Genomic DNA, 15,471 nt, shown 5'->3' with positions numbered 1-15,471 from the left:
ACAGTCTCGTTCTTCCTTAAGAGTTCTGTTAATTTGAAGCAAGTTTCATAAGCATAATGTGGAGATATCCATTTTATATTTTATCTTGCTATAAGAAAAAAAACAAATAAAACAAAATATGCAAGTAATTTACTGAAGTGTAATCCACAGTAGGCCAATGGAGCCATTCACCTGAGTAATGACTGTCCAAGCACGCCAAGTCCTATAGGACTGAATTCCCAGCATTCCCAGCACTGCAATAATGCAATAAATAGTGTGTCTCAGTATGACCCGTTAACCTAAATAACGCAAAAGATCTACAGCAGCTAAAATAGAGTACAGTTCCTAGCTGTTAGCCGAGAAATTAGGCTGCAGTTCCAGCTGACTTCAATTCAGATTCACTTTAAGCTAACATAATTGCTGACTTCTGCCAAAAGAAGATCACTGGCCACCCCCTGCTGTGTACTTTTCTACTGTCTCCCTTGCTCTTGGAAGAGCAATCATTCGACCATATGGAAATCCTGATCAGCAAGCTAAAAATAAAATACTCTTTTTCCCTTCTTAGTTTTCAGCCAGATCACTTCGAGTCATCTCTCCGTAAGACCATAAGAACAACTATGTTAGATAACGAATGTAACAGGAATGAAGATAGGGAGTAGGACAAGAATACAACCACACTCTACTAATAAATGCAAATTTCTTGGGCCACTATTATTCCCCAGCGTACCTACATCTCAAATTTTTGAACCAGCATCAGCCATGTGTGAACTGATTTGTTTACAAGCTTAATTTCCATCTCAAACCATACAGTGTCCTATTCTCTTCAAACAGAAGATGGAGTCTTAAGTTTTCTTATATTCCTTTTTTAGTTTTCTTATATTCCCTTTTTAAACTTTTCTTTCACTATCTCTCTTCCTCATGTTTTGGCCCATTTCTTTGATAGAAAAAAAAAGTTAAAAAACCAACACAAGTGCTTTAAAATGAAAACACTGGACATAAGAAAATCCTGCAGACTCCTCCTTAAAAAAAAACAAAGAAAAAAACAGAATAATTTGGGACAAGGCAAGCATGGCTTCCTCTATGAGCAGACACCATACTTTGAAAAGACTAGCATGAAAATAAATTAATCAAATAATCAAACAACAGACAATTAGATTATACTTAACAGAAAACCTAACTTTAACTCAGCTAATCCAGAGGATACATGCCTGACAGCCCAAAGAGAAGCCAAGTTTTCCAGGATTAAACAAATAGAAGAAAAAAAACAAAAAAAAAAAACAAAGAAACAGATATTTGCAGAGTGGGGCAAACCAGAATAATGGAAATTTAGATCTTGGCTATCAATAGATGAGAAATCACAGATGGTTAGTACAAAAACACACCCAGCAACAGGATGTATAGGAGACTGACCATGTCTACATCTGCTGGTAATAACCTACCCCAGGCCTCAGAATTCAGTGACATTTCATTTTTCCATCCACCCCTTCAGACTATCTCATGAGACAAAACTGATGTTGCCAACATACTAACCAGAGGAGACCAACCTTGCAGCTCCTGAAACCTCCAGAAAATCCAGCCCACTCAAATTCACACGCATTCCCAAGGGCTGCAGAAATTACTGAACTTAGACCAAACTCAGCCTACCTTTTTACTCTGATGTTTTATCAATATTTTTGATCATTTTTCCTCAGAACTAATGAGGTACTTTCAAACCACCCATTACAGACTACTTCTGATTTTTCAAACCCTTGCTTACTAGTACTTACTAACATCAAAATTTCATCGTTTCCGTTTTCTTTTTCATTGTTCAGTGGAGCAAAAAGGATTAATTACACATAATCTCTTTTTCAAAAGCACCTATGGTAATATATAGCCCAGCCAACATTGCTATCTATGTAACACAGATAGTCAATGCTGTTATCCACACAACACACGGTATTTATGCTATCTATATAATGTATCTGATGGTCATATAACCAAATCCACATTTCTTTACTTATCAGTTTCTAAACTACAGCTCGATAGTAAGATACCTTATCAATAGTCTCAACCTGCAGTATTTCAGAATTATGACCTTACTCATAAACTTACAGCATACACCTTCCATATTTTTATCTTAAATGTCTCTATAAATAATAGCTTTCAACCGTACAAGTATTTTAAGCAGAAGTCAGCAAGCAGCTAACTGCACAATTTTTCAAACTAAGATATCTAAAAAGAGGCAAACAAAAACTACCGAAGTTCCAATGTTTCTAACCTATGATTCACATCAGGCTCCAGTACTTACATGCTGCAGTGAAGAACCAAGAGGAACAAAAAGATCTTCTACTACCATGGGGAAAGCATTCATGAATCCCCAACTGGCTGACACCACTAATAGAGCAAACGAACGCATACTGTCACACTTCTCTTCCAAAGTGCTATGTTCTGCAACTTGACAACTGAAGAAATTAAGTCATCTCCCTCTTCAAATAATCATTTCTTGATGCTGACAAATTTGCCAAATCTCTGCCCCATTTCTATTCAGTCATCTGTCCCAGGAGGAGGAGAAAACTTTTTTTTTTAAGCAGACAGTTGACAGGTAAGAGAAAAACAGACTGACTACCTGCAGTATTTGGGGCTTTATACCTGGATAAATTACAGAGACTCAATCTAGTTCGCTTTATCAAGAGATCAGATAAAGGTACGTGCAGATTCAGTTAGCTCTGTCAAAGACGTCTACTACAGACAGTAAATTTACTAAATATGACAAGAAGATTAGAGGCACTCAACATGCAAATCAGCATTCTTCCAAGACCATCCACTCAGTACACAGCACAGGTGACAGTCGGTCATACTTTAACTCGGTACACATAAGGTAACTACAAGAGATAACGCGCAGCACAACTGACCATCAGTATGACCCCCAGCTCCACGCAGCACACATGGAGATGTGGCTACTCCAACCTCGGAAGTCCCATGTCATATATTTCCCAGCACATATTTAAGACTACCAAGTCCTGATGTCACAGGAACACAAACTATAAGCACACACAAAATTCAAAACGCACACATCTACCCTTACTGGAAAGCATCAGAAGGCTATGACACGTTTGGCTGCATTTCCAACCAGCCACATTAGCTTTTGCTATCAGGCTGTAAGTATCCCAATTAAAGCAACAGCCAAAGAAAAACAAGTTTGCATTGGTTCTCTTCAGTGTCTGCCTGAAACATATTAGAGCTGGACCCTAAAAATTCTGAGGTATAAAATCCTAGTGCACATTTTAAGACCCCTGGCAGTTGAGAAGCTCTTTACAGAATATCTCTGCCTGTGATTTAACAAATTTTCATCAATTAAGGAAATGAAACTAATGGTCACAAAACATTTCCGTGTGAGCACCAGGCATTTCCAATGAAAGAAAATGTTTTGCTTTAGGCTCTATTCTCATTTTAGTTACTCATTTTGCCACAGGACATTTAGATTATTTCATGGCTGTCCAACCTTTTTCCTTTCCTGGGCCACCCGCAATGAGCGAACAGTTGCCGTCTCGGGCCACATATAAAATCTACAATATAGTTAACGTATGTAAGTAACAAAAATTTATGTATTTTTTATTAAAATACAAAAAAGTGAAACAAAAACATAAAACTGGTGGGATATTTGACCCTGTTTTTATGAAACTAATGTGTCAATGTCTGGTTCAATTGAAGTGGTTGCAATTCTTAGTGAGTTCTCAAGGCGTTTGTCAGAGATTTTTGGTGAAATATTACTCTCCATCTTTGGCAATTATTGTTCACAAACACATGCACTGCCAAAAAGTGACTGCATGAATAAGGCGTGACTGTGAAGTGAAGGATATTTTTCTCTGGTAAGATAGGTCTCATAAAAGTCTGGTGAAGAGGCACAACCAAAATTTCCTTCAGTTGAACGTCTGATTGCAACTGCATACCTTCCACTTGAAAATTCACAGGTAATGTACTCCGTTGACTGAAAAGAGAATCACAAATATACCAAAACACTGATTTTTTTTATTTTAAAATCTTGAAACTTATTCTCAAATTTCTCCATTGAAACAGCAAGGCTGCATATTTTTTACTGTTCACAGGACTGTATTTAGCCAATGCATCCAAATGCATGAAATTATTTGATATTATATATCTTGAGCTTGCCATAATTTAAGTTATTTCAAATGCTGTTATGCTTTGAAACATAGCACAGGTAATTTTCACCTTAAAGACACACATTCAATGCATTCAAATGAACGGTCAAACCAACCAAAAATGCTAAATGTGAGAGCCACTTCTAATCCCCATGTCCTGGCATTGATTTTCCTTTCAATTCCACAAAGGACTATATCTCACCTTGCAAATCATAGTATTTTACTCAACTTAGCCATCTTCCTTCAGAAAAGATCACAGAATCACAGAATCACAGAATTGTAGGGGTTGGAAGGGACCTCCAGAGATCACCGAGTCCAACCCCCCTGCCAAAGCAGGTTCCCATATGATGACCCCATAATCAGCATAGAATCATAAAATCACAGAATCATAGAATGGCCTGGGATGAAAAGGACCACAATGACCATCTAGTTTCAGCCCCCCTGCTATGTGCAGGGTCACCAACCAGCAGACCAGGCTGCCCAGAGCCACATCCAGCCTGGCCTTGAATGCCTCCAGGGATGGGGCATCCACAGCCTTCTTGGGCGACCTGTTTCAGTGTGTCACCATCCTCTGTGTGAAAAAGCATCTGTACTTCTAAGCAACCCTAGAATCAGCAATGATTCAATCCCCTGGACGTTATGAAATTCACAACTTGATGACCATTTGTGTGACATTATCCACTTTTAAAGCTTTCACACATAAATTCTCTTGATGTCCAATGCAGTGATATTTCATCAAACTTGAGCTGCTGCCAGTAACTGCATCATCTTCTATTAATTTTATAAGTCCCTCTTTTTTACCAACCATCAGGGTGCCATCAGTAGCTATACCAGATACGTTAACAAAGATTAAAGAAAATCACTTTAAAGTTGTTTTATGGTTTTTTTTACTGCTTCAAGCAAATCGGTAGATGTTGTTGTGTCTTTAAATAACACCAAAGAAGCCATTTCTTCAGTGACACTGCACTTGCTATCAATATCTCTAAGGAAAATGGCAAGTTGAGAGTGCACAGAAACCATCAGCATCTTCTGCAAACAGTACTACTAACTGTGACAACCAGACAACACAGGATCCTAAGCAACTTTGTCATCTTCTAAGACACAGTGCGATTAAGTTAAGGGTCTGTCATTCTTACTTACATGAAAATAATCTGAATATGATACATCATTCTCTCTACTCAGGACATGCAAGGCAAACAACAGTCACTGGTCTAACAGACAACAAATGCACTTCTCTTAATCCATACGGGTTCAGAATAAAAGCAGAAATGTCAAGTGCAATGCCTGTGTATCTTCAGACAGGCAGGTTACTTCACTTAGCCAACTACGAACAAACACTGGCTGACTTCTAAATGGAGAGGAAGCATGGGGATATTAGAAGTAATTTACATACTAATAAAAAAATTCTGATCATTTGTATTTTACAGTCACTCCCCTTATTCAGAAGTTTACTATTTACTATTTGTGTACAAAACACAAGTGACAAATAAAAGTAAGTAAATTTTTCCATTCTATGCTCAAAACTAAAGCAACTTTTCTAGTGCTTGTCAGTGCACTATTAAAGTAGCCCAATTAATTATAGCCCAATAAAATTGTCCTTTAATATTAATTATGGATACATACAACAGAGTGTTCATTCCAAAATTTCTTTAAGAATTATTTCAAGGAGTACCTTCAGAAATAACACAGAGTAAATTAATCTTGGAATTAACTATTAGGCTGCCAGTAGTTCACATAGAAGAAAAAAAAAAAGGTGAAAGCAGCAAGTCATTACAAACCACTTTCTTCCTCTAAAATTAAGGTTACTTCATCTTTATTGTGACCATATTTATCAACATGCATTCTATTTAACAGTTGCAGATCTAACAATCACATCAAAAAGCCTCTCAGCACAGGCCAAGATCCCACTCCTGCAGCAGCAACTTGTTGTGCCCAAACTGTCAGAACCCTGATTACAAACTCATACGCTTTTCCAAAGTCTGCATTCCTATTTTCTCCTCATTCACTTCCTCCTGTTCAGGCAAAATGCAAGCAATGCTACAAGCATGGTTATTTTATATTTTTTAAATGCTGGGGGGAAGTCAAGGCTAAATTATGAATATATCATTCAACCCTTATGAACAGCTCTTCAATAATGAACTTGCAAACACATGTGATTAAAGCTTTAAAAGGAAAAAAAAAAGAGAGGAATCTGGAAAGGCAAACTACAAACCTTGCTATATTACAGATTAAAATAAAATTATTCTCAAGTGTTCAGAGTTCAGATCATCTGTGCAGCAGATGCAGGAACAGCTCAGGTCTGGCAGGACTTGAAGCAGAAACCTATCACTACAGCAGTACAATGTACCTGAACTCACACTGGAGGTAAACACTACAGCTGTGTTTCTGCAATTCAGAACCCCTAACTATGAGGTACTGTATCATCTGAACTGACTGCACGGTCTGTCTGTCTCTCAACAAATTCCAAGAAATACATGTAAGTGTCGAGACTCCAGTAACCCTCAACTCAACTGACATCCAGATGAACACTACTCAAATGTGGCTAACTCCACAGGGAGTCACAGCCCCCTCCACACATTCCCCAGGGCTCAAATCCAGGTGGCTAATAAGGCCAGCCGCAGCCTCACTCAAACATCAGGACTCCGTTGCAAGCCAGTGTTGCATTTGACTTCATAAACTAACCCATCAAAAACAAACATTACAGAAATGCCAAGTGGAAAAAAAAAACACATAATCTTTAACAATCTTACGCAGTTTCAACTAAAACAAACATTTTTCCAGATCCAATGACATGCTTACAACATACATATTGCAGTGGGAAAAAAAAAAATCAACACTGTATTACTTCACTTGTTCTACTACAAGCAATCCAACTCCCACATATGATACGAACTGTGCTTCCTGGAATTCCAAATTGCCAAGATCTTCTTGTCTCTCTAAATCAAGTTGCATCCACGAGGACCCAAGCAGGTAGAAGCCTGACTACACAAAAGTTAACTGTGCAAATGTCAGATGTCTGCCTCGTATCTCTTTCACATGGATTATTCCAGCTCCCTCATGATAAGCATAAGGAAGAATAGCCCGTAGTAAAACGTTGCCTATTTCTACTCCTGTAAATACTATAATTAAATCATTCTTGAAATAAGATTATCAAGAAAAATGTCTTGACCATAATAGCGTGATGGGGAAAAAAGTTTTTTTGTAAACAGCTGCGCTATAAATTCTAAACTTAGCTTCTCTAGGCTCTCTTTGGACAGCAGCACTAAGAACTTACACACATTAATCAGCTCTCCAAGTCAGGACCTAAAGCCTTTAACATACTATTTCATAAGCACACATTCTCTCATGGAGCCTAATATCAGTTTTTTCCTACACTGACTTTGCCCAGTTTTTTGATTCAGAAGTTCTGAACACATCAAAAATGCCCACAATGCAGTGCCATAACAGTCAACGCTGACATCAGCAAAACTGAAAGCAATTGCCACCAATCTTGAAGGGAGTCAACACACCATGAGTCAGTTAAGTCAGCTCACTCAGGAAAAACACATTTTTCAAGCAATACTAAAAAAGTATATATTTATTGTAATTAAAAAAAAAAAAAGCATACTGGGATTACTTCTTAGTTCATCTACTTCTTATGCACTGTATATGTATGATTATAAGCCAAATAACTACCAGATACCTTAATATGTCCATTAACAAGCTTAAGTTTACCAAAATTGCAGTTTCTCTCATGCACACAGAAACACGGCTCCAGCAGAGCCAAGACACGAGACAGCTTTCAGTCACCACAATGTGCTTTCCAACAAACAGCTGACCATTTAAACCCAGAATACTGGCAACAACCTCACTATCAAAACCACAGAAGTCAATCAGCCAGGAGGCTTGCACAGCCTACACAACTCCATCAGTTCCACTGACAAGCAGTATGTAGCAGGTCAGCTGGGAAAAAAAAAAAAAAAAAAAAAAAAGAATAAAAAGAAGGTAGACATCGTAACTGAAAGTACATAGGAAACTCATTTCTGCTGTTAAGCTCTCTGGTGATCCACCTACCTAAGTTACATGCTCTTGAGCTAGTCTGCTTCATTCAGTTGTTAAGCAAGTCTAACTTCAGTGCAAGCAACTAGCCCTTCTTTCTCAACTGCAGCTTAAAACAAACAATAAGAAATCTTTTGAGCACATCAGTATGGAAACATCTGCCTTGAGTGCAAGACTTGGGTCTTCTTAACAATTGAAAGTAAGCTGAAGCACATTCAAATGTGATACAGTTTCCGGTTTCGTTTCTAGACAAAAATGCAAACAGAAAAACTAAGCTCCAGCCTCCTAGAAGGATGATGAAGGGGTTGCTTCTGTAAGTGTGGTCCACCTTCTGTGTCTGATAAACAATAATGTTTTGGTTTCTGATCGAAGCTCAGTTTCTCTACATTAAGGACTTCATCGAGACACCTCAGAGACAAGCACCATGTCTGTAATTCACTAGCATACATGCAGTTCTTTTTAACTATTATAAAGCTGTTTTATCCCTCCTGCAAACATGGGGTCATTTAAGAACCACTTAAACCTGTGCTGTATGACAAATAGGAGAGATTTCTTCACTTCTTCTTTTAAAAAACAAATCAGCTTTTCGTACAGTACACAGACACGAGGTGGAAACACAAACTGAATACAATGGGGAGAGAACTCATTTAAGCTGACTGCTTAACAAATTCCATCAGTGAAGAAGAGCAGTGTAATGCCCATCAAAGCAATTTTCTTTGGTGAAGTCCATGAAGTATCAGGCAGCAGTAATACAAGGCTTATTTCAAGATATTCAAGACTAGAAGTCAGTGCAGTTTTCCTTCATACACTGGGTCAGGAGAAGACAGGAACAACTACACTAAATCCTGATGAAAATTTCCTACCATGAGCCAGAAAATCCTTCCTTTCAGCCACCATCTCTCTTCTCCCCTCTACAATTTTTCTTGTGTTGTCAAACTGAATGTATCAAACTCAGTAATTTGAAAAAAAACATTCCTCTTAAAACTTCACATTGCTGGTGATCTTCCTGGGACAAGGAAAAAAATGACCTTTCTTTATGAAGGGTGGCGGTTTTGTTTTTCTGTTGACAAATATTTGGAGAGCACATTGATTCCAATCTGTTCTTGCTTCCACCAACAGATCCGCTCGGAAGGAGCAGGAAATGCATTCCAGCACATTATGAAATTACTAGATGTGAGATGGGAAAAAGAAGAGGAACAAGACTGTTCAATTCTATGCCAAAAATTCACACCCTGGGAAGTCTTCCTAACATTTTTATAGTACACTACAGTAGAAAAGAAAATACAGTACAGCAAGCAGTTCTTGTAAACACCCTGCCAGCCACTGATGAAACTAAAAATTCAGTTTTACACTCATTGTCTTTAGCTCTGAAAACTAAAAATAGTTCACAATGACCCATGGCACTGAACTATCCTTTGATTTTTATACAAAGAATTTATTTTTAAGAGATAAAAAAAAACAACTTCATCTTTCAAAACATCCTCATTTTAGCTTTTGCTGGAAAACAAACTACAAGTAGTGATGAGCATGATTCTCTCACTAAAAATCTGACATCACGCAGCTTGAGTTAATAACATACAAGTGAAAAACAGAAAAGAACCGCATGTAATCACAAAAAAAAAGTGGGTTGTAATTGATTTCTTGGTTGCTTTTTTTTTGCTCAGAGGTTTACCTGAGTCCTCAATACTTACCATTATTAAATAAATAAGAGGACAGAAGAACACATTTCTTTATTTAGAAGTATTGTATGACAAAAGCCAATTCAAAGTAAGAACTAGATTCTGAAATTTAGAACAATAACCATAAAAGTATTAAGCAGACAAAAATATACAAGACCCCCACCACAGATAAGAAGAAAATAACCACACCAACAGCTGTTTGAAGAAACAAAAAAAGAACAATTAGAGATTGCTTTATAAAAAAGTCTTCCTGAATAGATGGAATTACGACAGAAAACAGAGCTATTTTCTACTGTCACTGAGATACCTCAGCAAACACTGCCCATACCATCATTGTAAATAGCAACATGTAACAAAGCACCTACCACTCTGGCCGCTCTTTCCTGAGATTCACACTTTCTGCAGAACCAAGGTCCAGTGGGTACTTGAACAATTCCATAGCAAGCTGTTTTGAACAAGATACAATATGTCAGCAAATTTGCAGTATCTCTACAGCATAACACTACGCTTTTCTGCGAAATTCATATTAATACAGCTCACATCAATGACCCAAATTCACACCTACGCACCACACATGAAGTTCTACCACAACGGTACCAGACATCAAGAACAATTACCTTCCACTTCAATTTATGAAAAAATGCTTGCTTCAATTAATTTTTAAGTAATGTAATAATTCAAAAGCAGCAATACATTTTATATGCAATATGTTTTGCTATTTATTTACCAGCAAAACAGGGGACATACCTTACAATAATAAGCATTCATTGGTCGTACTGATTTTTCTTAACACAAAACCAAAAGTGACTTACAGGGCTTGAGATAGCCACACCACATTCATACGCTCAGTTACAACCATGTTTTCTTACACTTTATGAATAACATAACCCTTTTTAGGTTAAAAATCCATTGTGAACTTAATAATGAGAAAAAGTTGGCTTTTTTGCCCTGAAAATTCACATGAAGCTTTAAATACAAACCAATCTGAGCATCACGACTAACGCTGTAACTGTAAGCAGGCTACAACATAAACCCTTAGGAAAGGGCTGCTTGGAGATGTGCACATTTCTCTGCCAGCCTATCATCAATATTGTTATAGTACGTTGATACAGAAGTCTGGTAAGAAATTCAACAAAAAAAGAGTTTAGCAACTTGGCAGTACTGCTTATGTTCAAAATGCACTGATCAAAAAACGTTAAGAACTCCAGACAGAGTGATGGTATCACAATTTGCTCATAGCACTTAGTTCTTCTATCTGCATGGTTTTAATGACTAGTAACAACCCATAAAGCCAAAAATGTTTCTCAAAAAACATAATCATGACTCTGACCTTGTGTTTTTAATGCCTCAATAGCCAGTTAGGATATTTTATTTAAATTTTTTAAAATCTGGGGGATCACATATTAATAGCTTAAATTAATAAGGAAAGTTGAGATCATATTGCTATCTTCTACCATATATCCCAAAACACTGTTGGTTTTGTGCTAGCCTGTATAAACAAACAAACTAATGCAGCAGCACTATGTAAAACAGCTCTCCTTGCACGACACAGCTATTCCTTCCACAAGGCACCTTTCCTTCTACGAAGAAGCGTTAATGAAACTATTTTCCTATTCTGTGCATACACTTAGTCATACTAAGATCAGTTGTCAGATTTTCAAATACATTATCCAAGCACTGACAGACCAAACTACCTGATAACCCTGTACAAGAAAAATTTTTAACATGAGAGAAAACACCTAATTTTAGCTGCATTTGTATTAGCTACAGGAGGGGGGGGGATTCTGAATTCCTCTATAAATTCAGTGGGAGACTTCAAACATGCAATCACACATTTAAATTACCAGAAGGCAGTGCAGAGTAAGAAACTAACTGCAGAATGCAACTCTGAGATGGGGCTGCCAATGAAACCCAAAGGCAACACAAGCTGGGCAAAAACCAAAGCTGAAGTACTTAGTATGAATGTAGAAGTACCTCCAGAGCCTAACAGAATTCCACCACAGCTTTGTGCTCTGACACACTGCGATATTATTTCTCGAGTTTCTTGTTTTCCTTTGGTTTATTCTACAATTGCACAAAGGAAAACGCACTGAGGAATCCTGTACTTCCCAACTTGCCCATGGCATAATGCTGGCAAAGGTGTCTCCTCTCATTCAATTAAAACTAACTACAATAATTTTAAAATGCAGTTAAGAATATCTCATTGGGAATTCTTATATCTGATCTTCAAATGAGGAGCGCCAGCTTTTACCTTGACAACCACTGCAGAAAGACTACAAAAAGAAAATCCAGAATCAACATGTTTCTTCTACCATCTTCACACAACATGTCAAATTAAAAACAGAAAACATTACCAATACAATACATCAAAACATACAGTTCTCCCTTTCTTATTATCACTAAAACAGCACCTGGATTTAGAAGCAGGACTTTGCATGCTTCCTTCCATATTCAAATTCAGATTTGGACCTGAACTTAAAGAACTGCAATATTCTTGCACCCAACTTACTTAATTCTCTCTCTCTATTAGGAATACTTCCTAAACCTTCTTGTTACTTTTTCAGTTCAGTGAGTACTGGCAGCACCCAGCTGCTATCATCAGATCTGCTCACTGAAACCATCACTGAGACTCTAAATCTAAACGAAGATGCTAAACTTAATACAATAGCAGTAGTAGGTGGTTCAGATATGACTTCTTAAACTATTCATGTTCTGGTGTTCTTTTTCACGATCCTGAGGTTTCACAAAAGCAGTTAACTTACCAGTTAACTTTATTCAGCTCTTAAAACAACACGAAACTAATTCAGAAGTTAGCTGATTTCACAGATACTGTCAGCTCCTCTCTGCCTGAACTCCAGCATCTAGACTAACTGAATTCTTCTGCACGTCTCCTTAAATGAAGGCTGCTTTAAGAACATATACGTGCAACAAACAGCTACTATGTCATCTTATTTTAAGACCAAGCATTAGAGACGTGTTAATAGTACTTTCACACACATTAGGCATTCAGACTAGTAAAGTGGATTGAGAATGTTACCTCTCCTCCCATTTATTTACCACCTAGGAGTCAGAACCAACCATGGAGTTCACATGAGTGTTTGGCAGTTTGTAGTGAGAAACTACAATTTTATTTCCTAGTTCTGTTACACATAAAGCAAAAGTGAATGTAACTGCCTTTCTTACAACATAAGCAACATAAGAACTCAGTCTCTGTGTTACCAGAAGGGTCGGCCCGCTGACAAAAATGAAACACAGAACACGCCAGCTCCTGTGCTGAGCTGGAAACCAACCAACCAGTCTCACTAATCCAAACAAATCCTGCATCAGCCGCTGTGACCGGCATCCTCCTGCTGCACAACCACAACAGGAAGCCTCCCTGCCTACCAGGTGACCTCGGAAAAACGACATTCAGAGAAAGGCAGGCAGGGGCAGAAATCACATGACAGCTGAGCTGTCCCTACACGCTGCCACATCCCAGTCCCAAACCCTCCTCAGCTACTGGCTGACAGTTTATCTAACTTGGGCAAGGCAGAGACAACAGGAATCAGGAAGAGGAAGAATGAGACAAAGCAACAACTGCCAGGCCAGAAGCCAGGACAGAACTTTGGGGGAAGAAAAAAAAAAAAAAAAGATAATAAAAAAGACAGGAGTTTTCAGCAGTCCCCAGACTGCAATAGGTGAGGCTGTCAGCAGGGTGCAAAGGACAGGGAAGCACAAGACTGCAAGGTCCGAGGGGAAGGAGAAGGGACAGAAAACTGGAAGCACAGTTCCTTGTCTCTACCAGTCATAACACAGGAAGTCACGGCGTAGGAAGTCTAACGTGAGGGAAAAGACAGACAGACAGACAGACGGCGAGGTGCGGGATGACAGGCTGGGTCAGATCAGTCAGCACGAGAGCCCGCAGGCAGGGAAACAACTAGGGGGTGCCACGAGGGGCCGCTGGGGGCGGGGGGCGGCCAGGGGCACGGACGCGGGCCCAGAGGACAGGGAGCCCAGGAAGAGGGCACGGGCCCCCCGCCCACTCACCTTGATGCACTGCGACATTGCAGCCGTGCCCGTCGCAGTAAACGAGCGGGTTCTCGGCCCAGCCCCTCTCGTCGGAGCACACGCAGCAGCCGCCGATCATCTCCTTCATGCTAGTGGAGAACTCGCCCTCCAGTGACACCGGCAGCAGCAGCGGCTCGCTAGAGACCATCTAAGGGTTAAACACACCGCCGTCAGCGCCTCACACGCACACACGCGCTTCGCCCCTGCCTGTCCGATCCCTGCCGCCGTCTGCCCTCAGTCGCTCAGCCGCCGCCGCCGCCACCACCGCCGCCACGGCGACGATTTCGGGCCCATGGCCGTGGGCCGAGCGCCGCTCCTCGCCCCCCCCCCCCCCCCCGCCCGACCCGGCGGCCGGGTGCGTCAGTCAGCACGGGGCGGCCCGGCGGCGGCCGGCGGAGCGGGGCGGCGCGCAGCGGGCGGCGGGCAGAGCGGGCCGCGCGCAAGCGCACTGCGCGCCCCCGCGGGGAAGGCCCGGGCCCGGGCCTCCTCGCGATGGTTCGGAGCCGCCCAGGGAACGTGCGCGGCGGCCGAGCGCGCGCCCCCCACCTCGGCTCCGACCGCCGCGCCGAGAGAGCGTGCGCGAGCGCGCGGGGCCCCGCCGCCGGGCCCGCCCGCCCCTCGCTTCGCCTCGCCCGGCCGCCACCTGAGCGAGGGCCCGGCCCGGCCGCGCGGCCCCGCAGCCCCGCACCCACCTCGGCGCGCTGCCACTCCGCCTCCGCCGGGCGCGCCATGCCGTCGCCGCCGCCTCCGGGCGGGCCCCGGCCCCGCGCTCCCCGCGCCGCGGCCCGCTGCCGGGGCTGCTGGCGGGCCGGGCCGCGCCGCGCCGAGCCGCCTCCCCGCGTAGCCCAGGCGAGCGCTGGCCGGGCGCCGCGCTGCCCCCCTCCCCTCGCGGCGCGGGGGCGGGGAGGTGGCAGACATGCGCCCCGCTCCCACCGCCATGTCGCCGCTCGTGCCCCCTTCAGGGGACTGACGGAGTCGCCCCCGCCGCTCCCTCCTCCCGCCCCGCGACTTTTACCGTCCCGTTCGTTCGCGACGCGGCCGCGGGGCTCGCGCGTTACCGCCGCCAACTCGTATGGCCTCCGTCCCCTCGCTCGCTGCGCACGCGGGAGCCGCGCGCTCCCGCTACCCTCGCGCCGTTCCGCTCTCCGCTTCGTGGAGCCGCGGAACGGAGGCGCCGGCGGCCCCGCGCCGCTCTGCTGCGGGGAGGCGGGAGGTGGGACCGGGAGGGCGCTGGGAGGCGCGGGCTCGCACGCGGCTGTCCCGCCGCACTCGGAGATGCCCGTTCCCTCTGGGAGGTTGGGTGGGATTTATTGATTTGGGGCGAGGCGGCATTGTTTTTAAAATGTTTTTATTTATTCGGAGGGGTGGGGGGTATTTGTTATTATTTTATTGAAGTTAAATGCTTGAATTTAAAACAAAATTAAAAATTAACATTAAAAAATCGCAAAACTGATTGAGCGGAGGCAGCCTGCGCTGGGGACGGCCCCGAGCTGCACGGTGCCCCGTTGCAGGCAGGTACGGTGCTCCTGGCTGGGCTCGGGAGCACAGAAATGCACACATCCCTGCCCGGTCCTCCCTCACCCACCCCA

The 15,471-nt window shown here is 42.1% G+C and overlaps 1 protein-coding gene across 2 annotated transcripts in view; it reads right to left on the bottom strand.

The window, feature by feature from the left end:
* Positions 1 to 14,613, bottom strand: part of MLLT10 (MLLT10 histone lysine methyltransferase DOT1L cofactor) — a gene marked incomplete at both ends in the record, with an annotated part of 111,225 nt that extends 96,612 nt beyond the window's left edge. The window contains 3 exons of one of the 2 annotated variants that reach the window (XM_079538190.1): positions 10,201 to 10,280; positions 13,862 to 14,030; positions 14,575 to 14,613. In XM_079538190.1, coding sequence (XP_079394316.1) covers positions 10,201 to 10,280; positions 13,862 to 14,030; positions 14,575 to 14,613 — 288 coding nt within the window. Of the gene's footprint in view, positions 1 to 10,200; positions 10,281 to 13,861; positions 14,031 to 14,574 lie in introns of those variants that run through there. The other variant, XM_079538191.1, reaches the window with a different exon arrangement.
* Positions 14,614 to 15,471: the final 858 nt, after the last annotated feature.

This window comes from Tetrao urogallus, assembly GCF_951394365.1.
Source record: "Tetrao urogallus genome assembly, chromosome: 7".
Lineage (NCBI taxonomy): Eukaryota > Metazoa > Chordata > Aves > Galliformes > Phasianidae > Tetrao > Tetrao urogallus.
This window is presented reverse-complemented; position numbering and strand designations above follow the sequence as displayed.